Source organism: Bombina bombina, chromosome 1 (genome assembly GCF_027579735.1).
Source record: "Bombina bombina isolate aBomBom1 chromosome 1, aBomBom1.pri, whole genome shotgun sequence".
Lineage (NCBI taxonomy): Eukaryota > Metazoa > Chordata > Amphibia > Anura > Bombinatoridae > Bombina > Bombina bombina.
The window spans coordinates 644,538,529-644,560,851 of NC_069499.1; the positions used below are offsets into that span (position 1 = coordinate 644,538,529).

Here is a 22,323-nt window from a genome sequence, read left to right on the forward strand (position 1 = left end):
GTCCGGGTCATACCTGCTGGAGAGGAGACCCTCACGGGAGAATAGATTGGCGCGAAATCCGGCGCCATCTTGAAAACGGAGTTTCCATCCCTGAGGCCCGGCACAAAGTCTGGAGAGCGGAGAGGGTAAAGTATTGGGTACAATCACTGCCTATTTAACCCCTGACAACACTAGAAGGCACTTTCGCTCATTGAGCCACAAGCACACATCAAAGCCCCAATAACGAATCTAAGGAAACGTGACCTGCGGTTTTACTGTGCACCCTGCCGCAGCCCAATATATACTATATTTATAATAGCAGACGATTGGCCCACCGCAGTACAGGGGAGTAAAGACCCTGTTTGGGAAAGTAGCAGTGCTGCTAGTGAAACCCGCCAAAGGGGACATTACAAGGAAAAAAAAAATAACATTTGAACCCTGCAAAGTTCCCTGCTGACAGAAATATTGCTGCCTAACTTTTAATAGTGTCACATAACAAGACTGAACTACACCTCACTCTCTTTATAATAGAACTGTGACTACAGGCTACTCTGACATCGTAAGTCAGTGTTAAGGAAAACACTTGGCTCCTATACCTTAGAGGGGACACTTGCAGAACTTTGTGCTGAAGGATCTATACTGGTGTTCTGCCTCCCTGGAAAGGGGAGAACTGTATAATCAGATCAGATTTGTCTTGAATGCATGCTATAACCCATGTTTTTCTTTTTTTTTTTTTTTTTTTTGCACCCTTAATAGGATACTGTCACCATCATTTTGAACATTTCATAAGCATTGTGTCACATACAGGTTGAAAGAGGTTTAGGGATATACCATTAGAGTACTATTTGCATAGCTAACCAGTATTGATATCTTAAGAGGTATATGGAGAGATGTTTAACCAATACTCCCATGGCAAGCCGCAGCAAAGCTAGCTCAGGCAGAAACAAATCTGGAGCTGAACCCTCTAATCAGGGAATCAGCGCGGAAGCCTGCCCAGATAATATTCTGGTTGACACCCATCCTATTGTTAAACAGATATCTCTCCTCTTTATGCCCAAAATTGATAATTTACAAAGAGGGGTTGATACCCTCACAGACGACGTCGAACAGTTTTCCACACGTGTAGCGGAAGCGGAGAATAGAATCTCTGATTTAGAGGACTCTAATGTATCAAACTCTAATAAAATTGAAAACCTAGAAAGACAAGCTATGACCCTACAATTAAAAGTAGACGACCTAGAAAATAGGTCGAGACGCAATAACGTGCGTCTCTTAGGTCTCCCTGAAACAATTAAGCCAGCAGACATTATCCACTTTGTTGAAAACACACTTCCTTCACTGTTAAAAATTCCCACACAGGATTTGGAGGGAGGGGTAGAGCGAGCCCATAGAGTGGGCCCGGAGAGACCTGGCCTAGATGATATGCCCCAACCCCGGCCGATAATGATCAAGTTCCTACATTTTCAGACTAAAACGGCACTTCTAAGAGCTTATAGAAAAATGGATAGCGTAATGTATGAAAATTCACGCTTGCTCTTATTTCAGGATTTCTCAGTTGATCTTATGAAACGCCGCAGGGAATTTTCACCAATTTGTTCAAGGCTTCACAGAGAGGGTAGACAAGCTTTCTTACTTTACCCAGCCAAGCTTAAAATCATAACCCCCAGAGGTCCAAAATTCTTTGACACACCTACCGCAGCACAACACTTCTTAGAGAGTGGGGGGGCCCCGCCACGCAGTCCACGCCAGAACCACCCAAGAGGGGAAGAGGGTTGAGGCCAATAGCCAAACAGGTACTATTCCCCCTAGCCAAGGTTCCACTTTAGGATTTCAATCTAAATAGGAAGCCCTAATGGCTACAGATATAAATGTAAATGGGTCTGCGGATACACGTAGATACAGTTCTTTGGAATTAAGTTTGAGCTTTGTTTATTTAAATTTTGTCTTAAGTTACTTTTATGGTTTAAGTTACTTGGAACACTTAAGTAGAAGATATGGATTCTTTATGTGTGAGCAGAAGCAGGTTGTAAACCCTTTACTGTCTTTTAATACATGTATGCATTTGTACTACTCACAGATCGTAAACTATATGGCCATGGCTCTGCAAGTGAATTTCATAACAATCTGTCTGAAAGTCATTATTGTTCTTCTTTCCTTGCTGCACTACCCATGTTTCAGAGAGGTTGCAAAGTGTGTGTGTTACTTGGAACACATGGGTGGAGGGTATGGATTATATTTGTGTGAACAGAGGCAGGTTGTAAACCCTCTATGGTCTTTTACTGCATGTATTCATTTGTATTACTCACGGACTGTAATTAATTTGGTCATGGCTGTGCAAGTGAATTCTATAACAATCTGTTTGAAAGTCACTATTGTTCATTCTTCCATGCTTCATTACGCATATATCAAAGGGGCTACAAAGTATGCTAAAATAACATATCTTATTTTTTCTTTTACCATTTCAGATTTGTTTTTAACTCAGAATGCTGGTGAGGGCTTGGCGGTGGCTCACTGTGGTGGAGGACTGAACCGGGAGTCTGTCTACCGCAGTGTAAGGTTTTTTTTTTTTTTTTTGTTTTTCTTCTCTTCTCCTCTTCCTTCCCCTCTCTATCACCTCCTTCTCCCCTTCCCCCACCCTCTTGGGTTTCTACGCCTGGAAAAATTTTATACACACGCTTATACACTAGAGGCCAAAATAGGCTCTCGGACTCAGTTAACTGTGCACACACCTATATATCAGACACCAAGACAGGCTTTCAGGATCCAGTTAGAAACTAAGATTTAATCTTTACTCCTGGAATATTGGGGGTTTTCACTCCCCGATAAAAAGGAAAACAATTCTCACACAACTAAGAAAAAAGAAAGCAGAGATTGCGTTTCTTCAAGAGACGCATCTTCTAGACATAGAACATGAGAAAATGAGATCTGACTGGGTGGGGAGAGTTGAATACGCCTCATATAGCTCTGCTAGTAGAGGGGTGGCAATACTTCTAGGTAAGAAGCTGGAATACGAGGTCAGACAGGTACTTAAAGACCTGGAGGGTAGATACATAATAGTGCAAATATGTGTGGCAGAGAAAATCTATACACTATGCAACATTTACGCCCCTAACCTGAAAGATAGAAGTTTCTGGAACAACATTGTGGCAGTTATCTCTCCCTATTTAGACACACACGTCATACTGGGAGGGGATTTTAACCTCACACCTAACCCCTATTGTGATAGGCTGAGAGGGACACATAGCGGAAAGGCTAAAAAGGCACTCAGAGTCTCAGAAAAATTTGAAAAAGATATATTTACGTTGCTGGGAAATTCCCTGGATGTGGTAGACATATGGAGGCAATTAAACCCAGATGGGAAAGATTATACTTGTGCATCACGTGCCTCACCCTCCCTGTCCCGTATTGATATGTTTCTGGTCTCCAACTCTCTTATTACGCATGTCATTGATGCTAAAATTGGGGAAGTGGCAGTCTCAGACCACGCACCCATAGCGCTTTTTGTAGACAAAAACCCGTTGGTATGCAACAGACGGACCTTACGATTCCCGAAATATCTAATGTATTCCCAGGAATTTCAGAGCTATCTGACGCACTGCTGGGATGACTACCGGATGAATAATGCTCAGCATATAGATTCACCGGAGCTATTCTGGGCAACAGCCAAGGTGGTCCTGTCGGGCAACGTAGTTGCCTACTTGGCACGCAGGAAAAAACAATGCACAGAGAGAGTTTGCGGACTGAGGGACCGCTTAGCAGAGACTTATCGCACCTATTGCGCTACGCCCTCTAGCCTTAACTATCGCAACTACAGTGACACAAAGAAGGAATATGATGCCTTACTGACCAGTCAGGCCTCGCAGGCTCTCCTCCGTACCAGGGGTAAATATTATAGATTCGGAGATAAATCGGGGAAGCTAATGGCGGCATTTGTAAATGTAAATACCTCCTCCAAACATGTTGCAGCCCTGAAAAATCAGGGCAAGCTTGTGAAAGATGCTGAATCCATAGCAGAAGCGTTTGCGTCTTATTACTCCACCCTATACTCCAGCGACGGCCCCCCCGGGAACCGAGCTAAAAGATAAGTTCTGGGAAGATATCAACATCCCACGGATCTCAGAATCCCAACTGGAGAAGTTGAACGCACATATAGGGGAAGAAGAGATCCAGAGGACAATAATGTCCATGTCACTGGGTAAAGCCCCAGGCCCGGATGGGCTACCGATAGAATTCTGTCGACTATTAAAGACACAGGTCTCCTCGGCGTTGGCTAACGTATACACTTCCTACTTTGAGGGGGAGAGAGCTCCGGTCCCGGAATTCTCCGCTGCATATATTACTCTAATTCCTAAACCAGGGAAGGACAGCACACTACCAGAGTCTTACCGACCGATCTCCTTATTAAACTCGGACTACAAGATACTAACCAAATTACTGTCAGAAAGGCTAAAATTTATATTGCCTGATATCATACATAAGGATCAAACGGGATTCATGTATGCAAGATCATCTGTGGTTAATGTCCGTAGGGTCCTACAGGTCGTTCAACACTACAGGTCGGAGAGAGGTGGTGACTCAGCGGGGGAGAGAGCGGAGGCCTTCCTGCTGTCTCGACGCAGAGAAGGCCTTTGACCCAGTGGAATGGGATCATCTTTTTCACACCATGGCTAAGGCCCATTTCTCTGGCCCCTTCCTGACCTTCATAAAAAATTTGTATCGAACCCCCTTTGCTAACATACTAGTCAATAATATTTTCTCAGCAAACATCCACTTACATAGAGGGACCCGACAGGGATGTCCATTATCACCCCTCTTTAATATCGCCCTTGAACCATTGGCTATCAAACTTAGACAAGCTTTTCCTGGCCTAGATTTAGCAGGGAATCCACAACACCTAGCGCTTTACGCGGATGATATGCTCCTTTTTGTCCAAGACCCCCAAAAACATATCCCGCAGATTTTAGAGACCCTCACTGACTTTGGCCTGTTTTCAGGTTACAAGGTCAACATGCAGAAATCAGAGATTTTGTGGCTGCTCAGAAAGAACGGCACTGATGACGATTTCCCGTTCTCGGTGGCTAAACATGATATCTCATATCTTGGCATCAAGATATCTGCTAACCCCAATAAATTGTATGCGAATAATCTGACGCCCTTGTGCGCAAAACTGCAGGCACAAATGAATAGCTGGAGATCGCTACCTCTGTCACTCTCAGGTAGGATCAACCTCCTCAAAATGGTGATACTCCCCCGCCTTCTTTACCCACTTCTCATGCTACCTCTACTCTTAACCAAAGCGGATGTTAAACTCGGCAGCGACCCGGTTCATCTGGAGAGGGGGTAAACCACGAATTTCGAGAGAGAAATTGAGTATGGGTTTCCTTAATGGGGGTCTGGCTTTGCCAGACTTCAGACTGTACAACTGGGCGGCCCTAATACGTCTGGTGGTGGATTGGCAGGTGGGCACACACCACTTTTGTCGGCCCTCCCTGGAGCAAGCGGTTCTGGGGGACATCTCCTTAGCATATTTACCACATATCTCCAACATGAGATCTGTGAAGGCCTTGGGCCTCAGTACGCTGTACAGCGAACCGCTAAAGGCTTGGCATCAGGCTCACAAGTTCCTGAAAAAATCGTGCCACGCCTCCAGTTACTTGCCCATTCTCAAAAATCCAGACTTTCCAGCGGGTTCGGAGACCCAACCCTTCTTAGTCTGGGAACAGAAGGGACTGAGATCGCTCAAACAGTTGCTAGACCCAATCTCAAGAGGTCAAGAACTTTGGTACCCTACAGAGAGAGTTTGGGCTACCACAGGCCCACTTCTTTGCCTTTTTACAGGTACGCCACTACATTGGAACCCTGACTCGGAAGACGCCGGAATTCTGGGAGGGCTCCCCTTTCCGCATCACGCAAACATTGTACAAAATGGGAAAATTCTCCTTATCTGAAATCTATCAAACACTGTTACAAAAGCGAGCGCAGAATATGCGAGACTCGTTGCTACAGGGATGGGCACGAGAGGGAATCGGCGACATAGCTTGGGAAGATGTACGAAGAGGCCTAGAAAGAACAAAATCAGCCACATTGTCTGCCATGTTCAGGGAATCCCAGATACGCTTTCTACACAGGGCATATCTCACACCGAGAACACTAGCCAAATGGATCCCCACACGCTCTAATGAGTGTGTTAAGTGCAGGAGAGAAGCCCCTACTCTCTTGCATTATATATGGGAATGCCCGTCAGTCAGGCAATATTGGGGTAAAATACAATACTGGATTAATCAATCCTTGCAGATACGCCTTCCACTAAATCCGGAAGCCATCATATTCTTACAATGGGACACACAGCATAAGCAACAAGATGCAGTGCTGAGTCTAGTAATATTATTAGCCAGAAAGTGCATTTTAAAAAACTGGACGGTAAGAAAGAGTCCTTCCATCCAAAGCTTTAGGAACCTACTTAGAACACAAATATTCACAGAGCAGATGGATGTTAGGATGGATGTCCAGAATAGGCTAGGTCTATTCCTACGTAAATGGCGCAGACTTATACTTACTTTCGAACTAGAGATCCAAAGACAGATTTTGATACCATTTAAAGACTCAGCAATATTTATGGAAGCTGGGTTGAGGGGGGAATGGGAACACCTATTCTAAGCGACAATAGCTCAATGTGGGATGTAGATCTCCCCCCCCCCCCTTGCCCCTCTTCTTGTCTTCCCTTTTCTGAAGGCTACTTCACAACCCACTGATTTCTCCCATCCTCCTTCTACTACTTCATCTCCCTCCTTTTTTTTTTTTTTTTGCCACCGTCGAGCCTCATAACTGATAAATACAAGTTAGGTTAGTTTGGTTAATAAGTTAGGTTAGTAGGGTTAAGAATTAGTTTTAAACTTGAACAGATAACGGAAAATGGTTAAGTTGGGGAAATGCAAGCACACAGATTGGGAAACAAAAAATGTTACTTATGAAGAAATCAGAATGTATGTACTCAAGAAACATGCCATGCTTTCAATACTTAGAATCTATTATGTACCACTCTGTTAATGTAAGAAAATTTTCTGATTGACTTGTGAATATGGTATGAAAACGTGTATTGCTTTACCTGACAACAATAAAAAGATATTTAAAAAAAAAAAAAAAAAAATTAAAACTTTTAAAAAACATTTTTCCTTCTTAAATACAGGGGGAGTCCACAGCTGCATTCATTACTTTTGGGAATATAGAACCTGGCCACCAAGAAGAGGCAAAGACACCCCAGCCAAAGGCTTAAATACCTTCCCCACCTCCCTCATCCCCCTGTCATTCTCTCTCTCATCACAGGAGGTTGGCAGAGAAGTGTCGGAAGATACAGAGTAGTCTCTTATGGATGGGTAGTACTCTTCAGGATGGGACTGGAGTTTTAAGTAGTTTTGTCAGCCTCTCAGTGAAAGCATTGATGAAAGTTAGAGTCCAGAGATGCAGGGAGAGTCTTTCTGCAAAGCCATCCCGACTCATATTAACAGCTCTATAAGCAATCGGCGTTGACAAGTTTCGCTGCCTGCTTTTCTGCACTCAAGTCCATGTCGGAAGCATTGCTATCATCAGTCAACTTTAAAGGACCGTGCTGCTGTTCCATGGCATTGATTCCGGTAAGATTGCTTCAATTTTTTACATGCTTGTAGCGTAATGAGAAGACAGGGTCTCAGTGGGACTCCTTTATCTTTATGGAATCAAGGGTTAATATCTCCGGAGGGGTATTATTTAACAGTGGGGGCTTTCAATCATGTTTATGTGATTTTGACTGCTTATGTGTATCGGTGTTTGAGGCTCATAGTCTTTTACGGAACGTACAGGTTATTCGAGCTGTACAGTTTTTTAGGCTGGCGCACTTTTCTTAGCGGGACGCCTGCATGCTGCACCACGTGCGGTCACATTTTTTTGTTTCCCATTTCTGTATTCCTGACCGTGCGACTGCGGAGAGGATCTGTTTTTTGTGTCTGGGTCGTAGGAGGTGGTGAGTGCCTCAGCCATTGGGGGTGTAAGGTTCCAGTTGTTTTTCTTTTATTGACCATAATCTGCTTAGTTGAGTTATGGAGGATGGTGATATGTTAGAGGAGGTTTCCTCTGATTCAGATTTTAATACCTGTGTTTATTGTGAGCAGGCCCGAGTAACCCAGCACCCTCAATTATGTTCCGTATGCAGCGATATTGTTCTCTTCTTCCCAGGTGGGAACGTTAGAGACAAATGAGCCATCGGCCTTTGAGGATTCGACATCACGTGAGGTATGTTCCCTTACATCTTCTGTTCCCACACACGCATTTGCATCTTCCTGCCACGTGCAAGTGAAGGCTTAATCAGTGTACTCCTGCCCAAGGTCCGGCATGCAAGAGGTCTGTGGTATCCGATCAGTCTTCTGGGGAAGCGGTGTCCTCTGAGGCTTTAAAGGGGCTATCTTTAGGGTCCAAGGCCCCGGTTGCCTCGACGGAGGTGGATTTTGCTTTTAGATTTACAATGGCTCGTCTGCATGTACTTCTGAGAGAAGTTCTAGCGATGCTGGAGGATCCTAGTTCTGATCCATCAGCTGAATCTGTCTGCCGATTCAGATAGCGAGCCTGTTTAGACGACTGGAGGGATGGTGATCCTATTCCTTATCGTCTCTATATTGGTTTTCTTTGTTTTTTTGTATCTGATTCCCAGTTCGGAACTCTTGAGGAATTGTCGAATGACGGGTGGGATCTGTCGGTTTCCTTTTCCCTTGGGCTTTCTCTTGTGTGCGCTTGACTGATTTCCTTTCCAATCCGGTTAGGATAAGTTTTATTTTCCTTTATTTTGAGCGTGAGATATATTGCCTCTCTTCTTAGGAAGAATTTTCGTTCTGGGCCCTTGGGCTTTCTCTTGTGTGCGCTTGACTGATTTCCTTTCCAATCCGGTTAGGATAAGTTTTATTTTCCTTTATTTTGAGCGTGAGATATATTGCCTCTCTTCTTAGGAAGAATTTTCGTTCTCGGATTCTGGTATTGGCAATTTCGTGTTGCAATTGATGGAATCTTCCGGTGGAAATTCTATACTTTAAAAAAAAAAAAAAAAAAAATATACAGTTGTGCTCATAAGTTTACATACCCTGGCAGAATTTCTAATTTCTAATTTTTCAGAGAATATAAATGATAAAACAAAAACTTTTCTTTCACTCATGGTTAGTGTTTGGCTGAAGCCATTTATTATCAATCAACTGTGTTTACTCTTTTTAAATCATGACAACAGAAACTACCCAAATGACCCTGATCAAAAACTTACATACCCTGGTGATTTGTGACCTGATAACATGCACACAAGTTGACACACAGGGGTTTGAATGGCTATTAAAGGTAACCATCCTCACCTGTGATCTGTTTTCTTGTAATTAGTGTGTGTGTAAAAGGTCAATGAGTTTCTGGACTCCTGACAGACTCTTGCATCTTTCATCCAGTGCTGCACTGACGATTCTGGATTCTGAGTCATGGGGAAAGTAAAAGAATTGTCAAAGGATCTGCGGGAAAAGGTAGTTGAACTGTATAAAACAGGAAAGGGATATAAAAAGATAACCAAGGAATTGAGAATGCAAATCAGCAGTGTTCAAACTCTAATAAAGAAGTGGAAAATGAGGGGTTCTGTTGAAACTAAACCACGGTCAGGTAGATCAACTAAAATTTCAACCCCAACTGCCAGGAAAATTGTTCGGGATGCAAAGACAAACCCACAAATAACTTCAGGTGAAATACAGGACATGTGTTGTGGCTGTTTCAAGATGCACAATAAGGAGGCACTTGAAGAAAGATGGGCTGCATGGCCGAGTCGCCAGAAGAAAGCCATTACTACGCAAATGCCACAAAGTATCCCGCTTACAATACGCCAAACAGCATTGAGACAAGCCTCAAACCTTCTGGCACAAAGTCATTTGGAGAGATGAGACTAAAATTGAGCTTTTTGGCCACAACCATAAACGCTACATTTGGAGAGGAGTCAACAAGGCCTATGATGAAAGGTACACCATTCCTACTGTGAAACACGGAGGTGGATCGCTGATGTTTTGGGGATGTGTGAGCTACAAAGGCACAGGAAATTTGGTCAGAATTGATGGCAAGATGAATGCAGTATGTTATCAAACAGAACGCCTCATTTTCCACTTCTTGATTAGATTTTGAACACTGCTGATTTGCATTCTCAATTCCTTGGATATCTTTTTATATCCCTTTCCTGTTTAATACAGTTCAAATACCCTTTTCCCACAGATCCTTTGACAATTGTTTTTCTTTCCCCATGACTCAAAATCCAGAAACGTCAGTGCAGCAGTGGATGAAAGATGCAAGGGTCTGTCAGGAGTCCAGAAACTCATTGACCTTTTATTCACACACTAATTACAAGCAAACAGATCCCAGGTGAGGATGGTTACCTTTAATAGCCTTTCAAACCCCTTTGTGTCAACTTGTGTGCATGTTATCAGGCCAAAATCACCAGGGTATGTAAACTTTTGATCAGGGTCATTTGGGTAGTTTCTGATTTAAAAAAAGAGTAAACACAGTTGACTTAAAATAAATGGCTTCAGCCAAACACTAACCATGAGTGAAAGAAAAGTTTTTGTGTTATCATTCATATTCTCTGAAAAATGGTCAAGAAATCATAAATTCTGCCAGGGTATGTAAACGTATGAGCACAACTGTATATATAAATAACAAAAACAAGAAGGTTGTCTGTGGTCGAGGTGATGTTCCCTCGATAAGTTCGAGACTATGTTTAAGCCGGAGCTTATATGCGTTGCTGTTTATTATTCTCAGTTTTCTGGCCCTGCTAGAAATTTAGAATTTTCTGTTTGACCCTTGAACAGATATGTTGTATCCTTCATATCGGGCTGGTCCTGGTTGGGTAGAGTTATCTCTGTTCTTTTGCGGTTGTACAAATATGTTGTATCCTGACTAACAGGCTGGTCCTGTTTGGGTACTGGTTACCTCTCGTTTTTCTTCTTCTCAAGAGGTTGATTTTCGGTCCAGAGGAAGCCCGTCTATCCTGGATGTCAGGCTGGTTCTGGTTAAATCGTCTTGGTTGGGCGTTTGATATGGATCGTATGCAGTCCAAGTGGCCTACGAGTTAATACCCTATTTATTTCTAATGACACAATGAGTCCACGGATCATCTAATTACTAATGGGAATATCACTCCTGCCCAGCAGGAGGCGGCAAAGAGCACCGCAGCAAAGCTGTTCAATATCACCTCCCTTCCCTCCCACCCCAGTCATTCTCTTTGCCTATGTTAGAGTAAGGAAGTGGTAAAGTTAGGTGTTAGAAAAAATTCTTCAAGCAAGATTTTATTATTTTTTAAGTAATGCAAGATTATGCTGCTTTGTCCTAGGGTGTAGCCGTAGTCCATATCAGTCTATTCAGTAGAGCAGTGGTGGCTTTAGAGCAATGAGAACTTGTGGGACATAATTCTCACTGCGCCTCCCATATACTGATCCTGCCCTAACTCTGAAAGCCTGAGCAAAATTACTCAGCCTTTATCTCTTTTTCCACAGGTCCATGTGAGGGAGAGGACCTCTTAAACCTGGTGAGCTGCCTTGCTGTCTGACAGATTTAGGAGATAAGTGACTTTAATTTTTCTGGGATAAGATTATTATTATTTTATTATTGTCAGGTATTTGTAGAGCGCCAACAGATTCCGCAGCGCTGTAAACATAGTCGTATACAAGATAGCTTTTGTAGGGATCAAGTGGGTAGAGGGCCCTGCCGAGAGTTTCACTGTTGCAGTCGGCTCTTATGAAGGCGATCTGCAAACAGCTGGGCTCATAGGCTTACATTCTAATGGGTTCAAGGGGAAAGCACTGAAGTTAGGAAAGGTTTATTGTTGGTTGTAAGCATCCCTGAATAGTAGAGTTTTTAGGGAGCGCTTGAAGCTGTTAAAACTAGGGGAGAGTCTTGTGGAGCGAGGCAGGGAGTTCCACGAGATGGGGGCCAGTCTGGAGAAGTCCTGTAAACGGGAATGTGAGGAAGTAACAAGAGAGGAGGAAATAATAAAGAAAGTACTCAGAAAAAGTTTGGGCACTTTATATATGTGTCCCATATCTTCTAAATAAAGGACTCGGTAAACGTTTGGGCACTTTATTGCAAAAAACATAAATTCTCCTATGGATAAGGAGACATTATGTAGACAGCTTGGATGTAGGCACTGGGGCTGAGGAGTAATATAGGCTCTGGGTTTTAGGTGGTTTTCACTGCTCCCAGCGGTTTTACTTTAGAAACCAGATGCCGACCGGGAGATTTTTTTTCTGAGACGCCCACGATGGGCGAAGCTATGAGGGGCGGCAATTTCTGTTGCGCGCCACTTTTCCCTCACTTCCTAGTGACCAGAGGGAAAGAGTACAATCTAAATTTCGATTATGCATATTTTTCTAAAAGCATGCGTTTCTAGGACCGGAGACCGGTTTTCTATAACTGCTGTCCGGATCTTTTGCTAGAGGGAACGGTTTCTGCACAGGAAGCGCCGGTGTCAGCAGGGCAGGTAGACACCCCAGCAAAGTAAGCTGAGGTGTAGAGGTGATCTGCAGTATTGTTTAGTTATTTAGGTGCCTCTGCATGTAAAAAATAAAAAAGTTACGGTTTAAAATTTAAAGTGACAGTAACGTTTTTCTGTTTTTTAATTTTTATTAAAAAATGTGATCTTTTTATCTGATAGTTTGATCCATTGTGAGTCAGAATGGACCAAGAGGCTTTGCAAAATGTCAATTGTTCTTTGTTTTGATGCCAATGTGGAACCACCAATCCCTTTCTGTTCCTCATGTAATTGAGAGAACTTTAAATTATAGGGATAAACTTTTTTTCTGAGCAAACATTTTCTAAGGCGGATGCTGTTCAGGACTCTAATGACAATGTTCAATATATGCCGCAGCTTTCTCCTCAAGCGTCCCAAATTTTACCGCCCCTCTAACTTCTCCTGGAGTTACGTTGCCGGACATTGCTTCCCTCATGTCTTCTGTAGTTTCTGATGCATTGTCTGCTTTTCCCATGTTGCTGGGAAAACGCAAGAGAAGAAATAAACATTCAGTTAGCTAGGTTACTGATGCAGTTGTCGCTATTTCGAACGCCCCCTCCCAGAAGCCTGAGGAGGAGGATACTTCGGTAGCATCTGTGGCAGAAATATCAGATTCTGACAGTGTGATTCCTCCTGCTGATACTGAAGTTGTATCTTTCAAGTTTAAGCTAGAACACCCCCGTCTTTTACTCAAGGAGGTTTTAGCTACATTGGACGACAGCAACACTATGGTTGTTGTTAATCCCAAGAAATCCAGTAAGATAAACAAATATTTTGATGTAACTTCCTTGGTGGAGGTTTTCCTATACCAGATCGAGCTACTGAGATCATTGCTAAGGAATGGGAGAGACTGGGTATCCCTTTTTCTCCATCCCCTATATTTAAGCAGATGTTTCCCATAGCGGACTCTATCACGGAGTCTTGGCAAACAGTGCCCAAGGTGAAAGGAGCAATTTCCACTCTGGCCAAGAGGACTACTATTCCCATAGAGGATAGTTGTGCTTTTAAGGATCCTATGGACAAAAAAAATAGAGTGGTTACTTAAGATGTATGTACAGCAGGGTTTACAATGGCAACCTGCAGTGTGCATTGCTACCGTCACTAGTGCGGCGGCATACTGGTTTGATGCGCTGTCTGATTCTATTAGGGCAGACACTCCACTTGAAGAGATCCAGGATAGGATAAAGGCCCTTAAGTTGGCCAATTCCTTTATTACGGATGCTTCCTTACAGGTTATTAAACTGGGAGCAAAGATTCCAGGTTTTGCTGTGCTAGCCCGCAGAGCTTTATGGCTAAAATCTTGGTCTGCGGATATGTCATCTAAGTCTAAACTTTTGGCGATTCATTACAAGGGAAAGACCTTGTTTTGACCAGGTTTGACGGAAATAATTTCTGACATTACGGGAGGAAAGGGCCATTTCCTCCCTCAGGATAAGAGAAACAAACAAAAGGGACGTCAGAGTAATTCTCGTTCCTTTCGAAATTTCAAGGGAAATCCTTCCTCTTCCAAGCTGGAACAGTCCAAACCTTCCTGAACCCAATCAGTCTTGGAACAAGGGAAAACAATCCAAAAAGCCTGCTATTGAATCAAAGACAGCATGAAGGGCCTGCCCCCGATCCGGGACCGGATCTTTTGGGGGGCAGACTTTCCTTCTTCACTCAGGCTTGGGTTTGTGATGTTCAGGATTCCTGGGCAGTGGACATCGTGTCCCAGGGATACAAACTAGAGTTCAAGAACTTTCCTCCCAGGGGCAGGTTTCTGCTTTCAAGATTATCTGTAGACCAGACAAAAAGAGAGGCGTTCTTACAATGTGTAAGATAACTCTCCGACCTGGGAGTGATAGTTCCTGTTCCGAGGCAGGAACGGGGTCTGGGGTTCTATTCCAATCTGTTAGGAGGGAACCTTCAGACCAATTTTAGATCTCAAGAGTCTAAACAATTTCCTAAGAGTACTGTCCTTCAAGATGGAAACTATTCGTTCCATTCTTCCTTTGGTCCAAGAGGGTCAATTTTTGACTACCGTGGATTTAAAGGACTCGTACCTGCATGTTCCCATCCACAGGGACCATCACAAGTTTCTAATGTTTGCATTTCCAGAGAAACACTTCCAGTTCGTGGCTCTTCTATTCGGCCTTGCCACAGGTCCCAGAATTTTCTCAAAGGTTCTGGGATCCCTGTTGGCGCGGTGCCTTATCTGGACGACATTCTGGTCCAGGCGCCATCCCTTCAACAAGCCAGATCCCACACGGAAATGTTACCTTTCCTGCGATCTCACGGATGGAAGGTAAATTTGGAAAAGAGTTTCTTAGTTCCAAATACGACAGTAATTTTCTAGGGAACCATAATAGATTCCTTATCAAGGAAGATTTTTCTGACAGAAGTCAGGAAATCAAAGATTTTCGATTCTTGCCTAGTGCTTCAGTCCTCTCCTCGGTCATCAGTGGCTCAGTGCATGGAGGTAGTAATCGGTCTGATGGTAGCTGCAATGGACATCATCCCGTTCGCCCGTTTCCACCTCAGACCTCTGCAGTTAAGCATGCTCACTCAGTGGAACAGAGATTATGCGGATCTGTCTCCGCAAATACAGCTGGAGCAGGAGACAAGGGATTCTCTTCTTTGGTTGTCTCAGGATCATCTCTCCCAGGGAACCTGCTTTCGCAGACCCTCTTGGGTGATTGTGACAACAGACGCCAGCCTTCTGGGATGGGGAGCAGTCTGGGGTTCTCTAAAGGCTCAGGGAACTTGGACTCGGTCGGAGTCTGTTCTGCCTATAAACATTCTGGAGCTGAGAGCAATCTTCAATGCTCTTCTGGACTGGCCCCAGTTAGCCTCGGCCCGGTTCATCAGGTTCCAGTCGGACAACATAACTTCAGTGGACCATCAGGGAGGAACGCTGTGTTCCTTGGCCATGACAGAGACACAATTGCTGTCTGTCGGCGATCCACATCCCAGGAGTGGACAACTGGGAGGCGGACATCCTGAGCAGACAGACCTTTCACCCGGGGGAGTGGGAACTCCATCCGGAAGTGTTTTCCAGCCCGATTCTCAAATGGGGTCATCCGGAATTGGATCTCATGGCATCTTGGCAGAATGCCAATCTTCCGAGGTACGGATCGAGGTCAAGGGACCCTCAGGCGGTACTAATAGACGCCCTAGCGGTACCTTGGAATTTGTCTTGCATACCTATTTCCTCCGTTCTCTCTTCTTCCTCGGGTCATTGCTCGAATTAAGCAGGAGAGGGCGTCGGTGATCCTCATTGCACCGGCTTGGCCTTGCAGGATTTGGTATGCAGATCTGGTGGACATGTCATCTCTTCCACCTTGGAGACTTCCGTTGAGGGAAGGACCTTCTACTTCAAGGGCCCTTCCTTCATCCAAATCTAGTTTCTCTGAAGCTGACTGCTTGGAGATTGAACGCTTAATTTTATCCAAGCGGGGATTTTCGGAATCGGTCATAGAGACCATGATTCAGCCTTGTAAACCTGTGACTAGAACAATTTACTACAAGATATGGCGTAAATATCTATATTGGTGTGAATCCAAGGGCTACTCTTGGAGTAGAGCTAGGATTCCTAGAATTCTGTCCTTTCTCCAAGAAGGTTTGGAGAAGGGATTATCGGCAAGTTCCCTAAAGGGTCAAATATCTGCCTTGTCTATTTTGTTACATAAACGTCTGGCGGACGTACCAGACGTGCAATCGTTTTGTCAGGCCTTGGTCAGGATCAGGCCTTCTGAATTGTTTGTTTGCTTTTCTGGAAAACTTAAAGGTCAGAAAGCTACTGCCACTTAACTTTCTCTCTTTGGTTGGTTAGTGTTATTCGTATGGCTTATGAGACTGCTGGACAGCAGCCTCCTGAGAGAATTACAGCTCACTCCACTAAGGCGGTGTCTTCTTCTTGGGCCTTCAAGAATGAGACTTCTGTAGAACAGATTTGTAAGGCGGCGACTTGGTCTTATTTGCACACTTTTTCTAAATTCTATAAATTTGATACTTTTGCCTTGGCTGAGGCTTCTTTTGGGAGAAAGGTTCTGCAAGCAGTGGTGCATTCTGTTTAGGTTTCCTGTCTTGCCCTCCCTTATCTGTGTCCTCTAGCTTGGGTATTGATTCCCAACAGTAATTGATGATCCGTGTACTCACCGTGTCTTAAGAAAGAAAACAAAATTTATGCTTACCTGATAAATTTATTTCTTGACACAGTGAGTTCACGGCCCTCCCTGTTTTCAGACAGTTTTTTTTATATAAACCTCAGGCACCTTTGCACCTTGTGTTATTTCCTTTCTAATAACGTGCTGATTTTCAGACTCCTAACCAAGCCCCAAAGTTTTAGATGTATACTGATACCTAAAGATTTCTGCTGGCTCCTGTTTGTCTAATGGGACCTTTCATATGCGAGGGAGGGGCCAGTGTCTGCTCTTTCTGCTTTCTCAGCCCATTTCATTGGGTGTCCCAGCCTAACCTCATCAACGGTGCTAAACTGGGAGCTTCTAAGTAAGTTTTTAAAAAGTTTTATACTGGATTTTTATATCCATAGCTATGAATATTATTCCTTATAGTAGTGACTATTACATGCAGTTATATGAAGATTGGTGTATACTGTCCCTTTAAATTTGCATGCTCTATCTGAATCATGAAAGTTTTTTTTGTTTTTTAGTTTTGACTTTTTCATGTTTTTCAAAACATTCTCAAGTCATGACGTTTAATTCAGGACTTGACAAATGTATATAAAACTGGGAGTACAAAACACATTTTAGGATGTTGTTTGTAAGTATCTTCAATTTATTATATATATATTTTTTTAGTTAAGCTTTAGAATTCAAATCTATACAGTGTTGTCAATATATTTATAAGAATCTTTAGTAGTGCTATCCAAATAATATGTCAGTCTATGGCAGGGCTATAATACAATACATTTAATAATTATCCTTTAAAAATATCAACCCTCAATCAATATGCATCTACTAGAAACCATTAAATTAATATAAGTATCTGAATTCTTTTTTATTTAGTTAATATCTATGAGCATATTGGAATATATTTGTAAAATCAGAATATGACACAATATTATATGCGTTTAAAAAGACTATTAAGATATGCTATACTTCTTACAAAACTCATAAAGTTTACTTTTAAAACCAGCCTTATTTACACATAGCCTTTCATTCAATTAACACAAAGGGATTCTAAGTAAAATACTTGGCTATTTACCCACACTTCACTCTAACACAATTCTACTTTAAAATATCAAAATTTTCACAGATAATTTACTTAGCATCAATGATATAGGTTTAACAATACACAGGCTTATGAAATACTAACTTGAAATACAAACTACTTCTTTAAATCTGCTACATACAGCAATAATAAATGTTTACTTTAAATATTTGCATACAAACAGGCAAGCTAAGAGCTATTTAAGGTTATGCAATACAGTTTAAAACACAATTTGCTCTTTTCAATCTACCCACAATCTTTCAATACATTACCAGGATAAACGCAAATCGATATCCAATATCTTTCAGCAGGTTTAATCTCACCTCAGAAATATTAATAAGTATATTTGCAATCAATGAGAAAAAGGTAGATCAGCTTTGCTTGACTAAATGGTATCTCACGCCCAGCAACCAGTTACAAGTCACAGCTCAGCAGCATCTGTCCCTATTTCTCTCTCCTGCATTACTTATATAAGCTTTTCCATCACTGGTGAGTTTGGAAACGCCCAAACGGAAACCTTGTCTCGGATTGGCCCTTGTGCTTGCCCCTGCTGATTGGATATCTGGAATATCTTACTTTTAACAGCCTAAAAAGCCTTCTGGCTGTAGTTCTCGCATCATAACACCGGGTGGCAGCATGACAAACAAACACAGATTCACCTAACCAACAGTTTTAAAATAATTCATTAGTTCTATGAAATGGTTATTCATTTGATCATAACTTCCTGCATCAATCACTCACAATATTAATTATAGATAGGGTAGCATCTTATGAATTTTCTGATCATTTCTATACCAAACACCATTATATTATATTAAAGCAATTTATACTGCTAACTATTCAAGATTGATAAAATTTAAATCCTGACATTGTATTCATGTAGATACAGCATGCTTCACATTTTACAATTTCTGTATATATGAATTGATGCCTGCAATAGAAAGGGAAATAATTGTTAGAAATGATTCAAGCATTCATATGTCTATTTGCAATATTGTTAATGTAGTTATTATTCAATATAGCGATTATTTATTTAATATAATATGTTGTCTGAATATATGTACATGTGTATATATATACACACATGCATTAATTTCTCTGCTGTCTTTTAACAATGGGTTTATTGCAATTGCCTTTTAATTTATTACAACATTTTAATTAATCTCCCACATATATATATTCATGTGTTAATATTTAATATCACATAAATAGACAGTCTCATATCCATTAAAACATATATTTTCCTAGAAGTATTTGAAATCTAAATACAGTTGTTTGGAACAGTGAGATTTGAAATTACAATGTAGCCATGTGCTTTCACTGTGTGTTATCCTAACCCAGACATCATGTCTACATTATGTATATTCAAGTGCCAGCAGTTACATAGTATGGGTCACTTAACAAGCAGCTGTTAAAAGCCATTTCTTTAACCCCCACTGCTCTTCCCCACGAGTCTCATCAGGCCTGAAAGAGAGATTCCAGACATCTTGTCCTCATTCACTGCATGGGGTAAAGAGTGTTATGAAATTTGCACTTCCATCTAAAGAGCAAATGCTTTAGTGTCAAAGTCTCTAGAGACATCCTGTCTGCAATTTAGTCCTGAAATGTTTATTCAACTTGTGGGGAGTTTTGTGAATCAAATCCTGACACCAGAATTTCACCCCTATTTCCGTAATACCTGATAAAAAATGTGGTTTCATACATAAACACATTCCCCTGCCCTATTTACATATATCTATGTTAGTATATATATATATATATATATATATATATATATATATATATATATATTACATTTACAAAATATAATAAGACAATATGCAAAATGTAACCATAAACCAGTAAATATTTTAAAAAAGGCGAAAATTAATGTAGATGTAAAAAAAATTATAAATCAAGTAAAGAATTTGTTTCACAGTTTGTCATTTTCCTGAATGCCATATAACCAACATATGATCTGTTAAATCCACACATTGAATATCCTTTATAGATCATAGCTTTTATTGTCTTGTATATTATTTTTATGGTATAGACGTCTGTATAGGTTTTATCATCCCCCAATTATTTTAAATGTAATATGTAAATGTTTTCTTTCTTCTAGAATTGGACGCCATTCAAAGTCTCTGGATACCGAGAAGTTTGTGTGTGCTCTGTGTAAGGGGAAGCTGGTCCTCTTGGGATCTTCCAAAAAGGATGGAACACCTTCCAAAAACCAGCTGACTCCATTTGCCAAGTTTGTTAAGGAAAATTATGGATCAACAAAGAAAGAAATGACTGGGATGAGTCATGCAGAAGTTATGCGTAAACTCAGCTCTGATTTTTCTACTAAAACAAAAATTTCAAATTGATCACCTTAGTATTGCATATTTCATCACTCTGTTTAAACTACCTCTGCCATGAACACCGCTTCACAAGTGGTTGGAATGTACATTTCAAACACTCAGAAATACAATATGTGAATACTTTTTTTTTTTATAAAGTAAAAATATCTTAAGTTAATATAGATTCCCATTTTACCTATGTGAAATGTTATTTCTATGTATATGTTGATTTTGTGTTCTAGTCTAAAGATGAAATTATGGCAGCTTTCAATAATTTACTGTGATTCATCCTTATTTATTTGCAGTAGGGAAGCATATGTAATGTGTTTTTATATGGTCATTGATCTTTTCTTGCAGCTTCTTACGTTGGGTGTATTTACTACTTGAATATTTTTTTTTTTTTTTGTCGTTTTATATGTTTCTCTTTTCTACTGTGGTCTTAAAATAAAGAATATTTTGGAATATAAACTATATATGCATTTTCTATTAATTAGCTTCAACTGATTGCAATTCTGGAATTAATCTGTGCATTTTAGTTACCTTTATATTGAATCCCCAGTGAATTTTGTTTGCTGTTGAAAGGGTCAGTGATATTTGTATATGGGGGGGGGGCAATATTGTAGATGAAATTGAGCGTAAACTGGCGCGGAGCAGAGTTCCGGAGCGGTTTTCCTAGATGTGGCGATACTCGGCAGTGGTCATCTGTCATCCTATTGGCTGATTTTGAAAATTTCAGCCAATAGGAATGCAAGGTACCCCAATAAATATGGGGTACCTTGAATTCAAACTTCAGTGTGCGGCGGACTATCATATGAAGTGGAACCTCCACCTTCGCCGATGACCGCCGCCGAGGATTGCCACATCTGGGAAGACTGCTCTGGACCTCCGCTTCGTCTTCGCTCCGGGTACATCGGGGAAGACTGCCACATCTTGGAAGACCGCTCCAGACCTCTGCTCCGCGCTGCCTTCACTGTGGATGAAGATGATGGACCCGTCTGGAAGAAGACCTTCTCCGACCTTGTCCGCCGGACTTCTGAAACCGTGAGTACCTATTTGTGGCTTTAGTGTTAGGTTTTGTTTTTTTAGGTTAGGGTTTATTGGGCAATTTGCAAAAGAGTAGAATACCCTTTTCAGGGCAGTGAAAAAGAGCTGACTGCCCTTTTAAGGGCAATGCCCATACAAATGTCCCTTTAGGGGCAATGGGTAGTTTACTTTTATTAGTGCTATTTTTTTTTTTATTTTGGGATGTTTGGTTGGTGGGGGGGTTTTACTGATAGGGGGGACTTTGTTCATTTTTAATGTAAAAGAGCTGATTTCTTTAGGGCAATGTCCTACAAAAAGCTCTTTTAAGGGCTATTGGTAGTTTATTCTTAAATTAGAGGGTGTTTTTATTTTTGGGGGCTTTTTTATTTTCATAGGGATTAAGTTTAATTTTTTAATTTTGGATAGTGTTTATTATTTTTTTGTAATGTTAGTCTTTTTTATTTTCTATAATTTTAGATTAATGTATTGTATTTTTTTTAAGTAACTATGGGGTTATTTTAGGGGGTGTTAGGAGGCTTAGTCATTAAATTAGATTTTTGAGTTGGTGGTTTAGGAGTTAACAGGTAAATTAGGTTTAATGCGTTGTGGGGGGTTGGCGGATTAGCGGTTAATAGATGTATTAGGTCGTTTGCAATGTGGTTGGCGGATTTAGGGGTTAATCATTTTATTGGGTATTTTTTCTTTTACAAGATATGACGAGTCCACAGATTTTTTTCATGTAATTGGCAAGAGTCCATGAGCTAGTGACATATGGGATATACAATCCTACCAGGAGGGGCAAAGTTTCCCAAACCTCAAAATGCCTATAAATACACCCCTCACCACACCCACAATTCAGTTTTACAAACTTTGCCTCCTATGGAGGTGGTGAAGTAAGTTTGTGCTAAGATTTCTACGTTGATATGCGCTTCTCAGCATTGTTGAAGCCCGATTCCTCTGAGTACAGCGAATGTCAGAGGGACGTGAAGGGAGTATCACCTATTGAATACGATGATTTCCCTAACGGGGGTCTTTTTCATGGGTTCTCTGTTATCGGTCGTAGAGATTCATCTCCTACCTCCCTTTTCAGATCGACGATATACTCTCAAATTTACCATTACCTCTACTAAAGAACTGTTTTAGTACTGGGTTGGCTATCTGCTATATGTGGATGGGTGTCTTTTGGTAAGTATGTTTTCATTTACTTAAGACACTCTCAGCTATGGTTTGGCACTTTATGCAAATTAT

The 22,323-nt window shown here is 41.4% G+C and overlaps 1 protein-coding gene across 1 annotated transcript in view; it reads left to right on the forward strand.

Annotated features, from left to right (window-relative positions):
• The window catches only part of GCNA (germ cell nuclear acidic peptidase), a 178,066-nt gene extending 157,946 nt beyond the window's left edge, over nucleotides 1–20,120 (forward strand). Inside the window, exon 12 of the mRNA XM_053714019.1 lies at nucleotides 19,833–20,120. Coding sequence (XP_053569994.1) covers nucleotides 19,833–20,079 — 247 coding nt within the window. The 3' untranslated portion in view covers nucleotides 20,080–20,120. The remainder of the gene's footprint in view (nucleotides 1–19,832) is intronic.
• The last annotated feature ends 2,203 nt before the right edge of the window (nucleotides 20,121–22,323 follow it).